Source organism: Mangifera indica, chromosome 19, assembly GCF_011075055.1.
Source record: "Mangifera indica cultivar Alphonso chromosome 19, CATAS_Mindica_2.1, whole genome shotgun sequence".
In the NCBI taxonomy this organism is placed as follows: domain Eukaryota; kingdom Viridiplantae; phylum Streptophyta; class Magnoliopsida; order Sapindales; family Anacardiaceae; genus Mangifera; species Mangifera indica.
In genome coordinates, this window is record NC_058155.1 from 8,409,101 (window position 1) to 8,411,367 (window position 2,267).

Below are 2,267 nucleotides of genomic sequence, written 5' to 3' on the forward strand. Positions count from 1 at the left end.
CCATGAATTTTAACGAACACACACACAGGGACACAATTCTTTGGACAGGAAAAAGAGCACAAAAAGCAGTAGTTTGAAAAGAAGAACCTAAGACCCACAATGCTCAATCCATGCTAATTAGCAAACAAGACACAAAAGCTGAAAACAGTAAAGAGAGAAGCCATACAGATAATACTTGAATCAAGTTTGGGAAGAAGACAAGAAGCACTTGGGGAGCACATCGAAAAATTTTAAACATAAGTTCATGATACAAGTCTCTGAGCACACCCCATGTAGCATCTTTGTCCATAAGACAAGATTTTAAGAACCCACAAACAATGGGCTGAATTTTTTTACACAACTTTGATTGACAGAAATAGCAAGCTCTGAAGCAGCTGAAGGGGCACCCGTGTTACAGATTAAAGTCTCACGCCTAATAAAAATAACATAAGTAAATAGTATATATATAAGACATTGAACTTTAAAATAACCTAATTGATTTTATGTAATACAATTTTCAATCTTCACACTTATAGATTCAATATATTTATGACATAAATTTAGAGCACAAATCAGATATTGGGCCTAATAATCCAACTTTCAAACAATGAGCCTAACAGTTCAAATCGTTATAACAGTCCAACTTGTTCCTGAATATAAGTAACAACGTACCAATTCAAAATGTTTTTAGATTAAACCTTAACAAGTGAGTAAATTGAGTGGTATATAAGTATAGTAAATTAGAACTTAACAAATAATATGAGTTTCAATATCTACATTTATATACAAACAACTATATAAATTATCATTGATTTAAAATCATTCAATTATATAAAAATACACATAAAATATATACTTATTTGTATACTCAAAATAAATACCTACAGTTATTACATGCAATTTGTATAAATTTTATGAGGTAATAATCAAAACTGAGACACTCTTTTTCTTTTTCTCAAGGAAATCGAAGACAATTGTTTAACTAGGTTCACATCTAATCATAAATTGGGCTCGAAGCCCATAAGTCCATCACCGGGTTCTTCATCGTCACCTTTGGCAAAACAAGACAATAGCTCTTCCTCTTCCTTTTACAAAACCCTTATTCAAAGTCAAAGCCTCCAACTCTCGAGATTCAATGGAATTTGCAAACAAACTCTCGAATTTAGCGATCAAAGCAGTAAACAGCGACGCCGTAGTTAACACTTTCCTGGCTGTGTCGCTTCTGGCCATAACCGTGAGATCGGTGAATCAGCAAAAAGACATAAAAGCTCTTGAATCGGAAAAGGAGTCGCTGGTGAACGCCAACAAAGCCATCAAGAAGACCATGTGGGATTGGAAACAACAACTCTTCGCTGAAGCCGCCTCTGAATCCCTCTTGGTTCCACTTGCCACACTCAAATCCATCTACGGCGAAGCCCCAACACCCTCTACTGGTAATCTCCAACATCAATCTTTAATTTTTCTAACAAAAAAATAGTAATAATTTCAGTAACAAAATCTGAACTTCAATCCACAATCATTCTAGGTAACCTGTGTGTAGATTCTGTAATGGATTAAATATTATATAATTTCTTTTAGGGTTTAAAATCTCATCAGGGAAATGCTATGTCACTGAGTACAATGGATTTTTGTTAGCTGAACAAACAAAGCTGAATAAAATAGAACATTTTGTGGTTTAATTTCAATCTGTAGTTGATTTCAATCCTTTTGGTGTGCTAGGGGAAGCAGTTAATGAAGAATCCAAACCCTCTGCAGCCAAATTTGTAGTGTGATGTTTATGTTACTAATTTTGTTTGAAGATATTGTAATTGATGGACATTGTGTACTGTCCTTCTATAGCTGAGACGACATAGAATAGATCATCTTTACTGGAGAATAATGCATTGCATTTTGAGCTAAGATTTTCATATGTTGCAGCAATTGTTAAACAATGCCAATTAATTTCTTGGTGACATAATTTTGTGATTGTTCTCTGTTCTCCAAATACGAGTTTACAAGATTGTAGAAGAAGTAATGAAATGAATTGATAGAAGTAATGTTGGGTACAGCAGAGCCAGGTGAAACTTTGACATTGCAGTCACTGTTTTAGACTTGTCCATAGATTGTTGCACCTTCCAACCTGAAAGGTGTGTAGACTCTAAAAAATAGTTTGAGTAATAAAGAATGGAGATTCCTAGCATTTCCACGATATTTCAAAATTAATTTTTTTATTTATTTGATACAGTAGTTGTGAAGTCGATCCAACTCAAACATCGTATGTGATGATACTTGGGGGCACCATGATCTCC

At 34.1% G+C, this 2,267-nt stretch overlaps 1 protein-coding gene across 1 annotated transcript; it reads left to right on the plus strand.

Annotated features, from left to right (window-relative positions):
• Positions 1-1,001: 1,001 nt before the first annotated feature.
• LOC123203000 lies at positions 1,002-1,963 on the plus strand. Its single transcript, XM_044619158.1, has 2 exons — positions 1,002-1,412; positions 1,699-1,963. The coding sequence occupies exons 1-2, from the start codon at positions 1,115-1,117 to the stop codon at positions 1,749-1,751; spliced, it is 351 nt and encodes a 116-aa protein (XP_044475093.1). The 5' UTR covers positions 1,002-1,114; the 3' UTR covers positions 1,752-1,963.
• Positions 1,964-2,267: the final 304 nt, after the last annotated feature.

Bases quoted from the DNA above. Each gene is read 5' to 3' on its own strand.
- LOC123203000 (XM_044619158.1), top strand. From the start codon at position 1,115: ATGGAATTTGCAAACAAACTCTCGAATTTAGCGATCAAAGCAGTAAAC. The intron at 1,413-1,698 runs GTAATCTCCAAC...TTGGTGTGCTAG, and splicing joins AGCCCCAACACCCTCTACTG to GGGAAGCAGTTAATGAAGAA.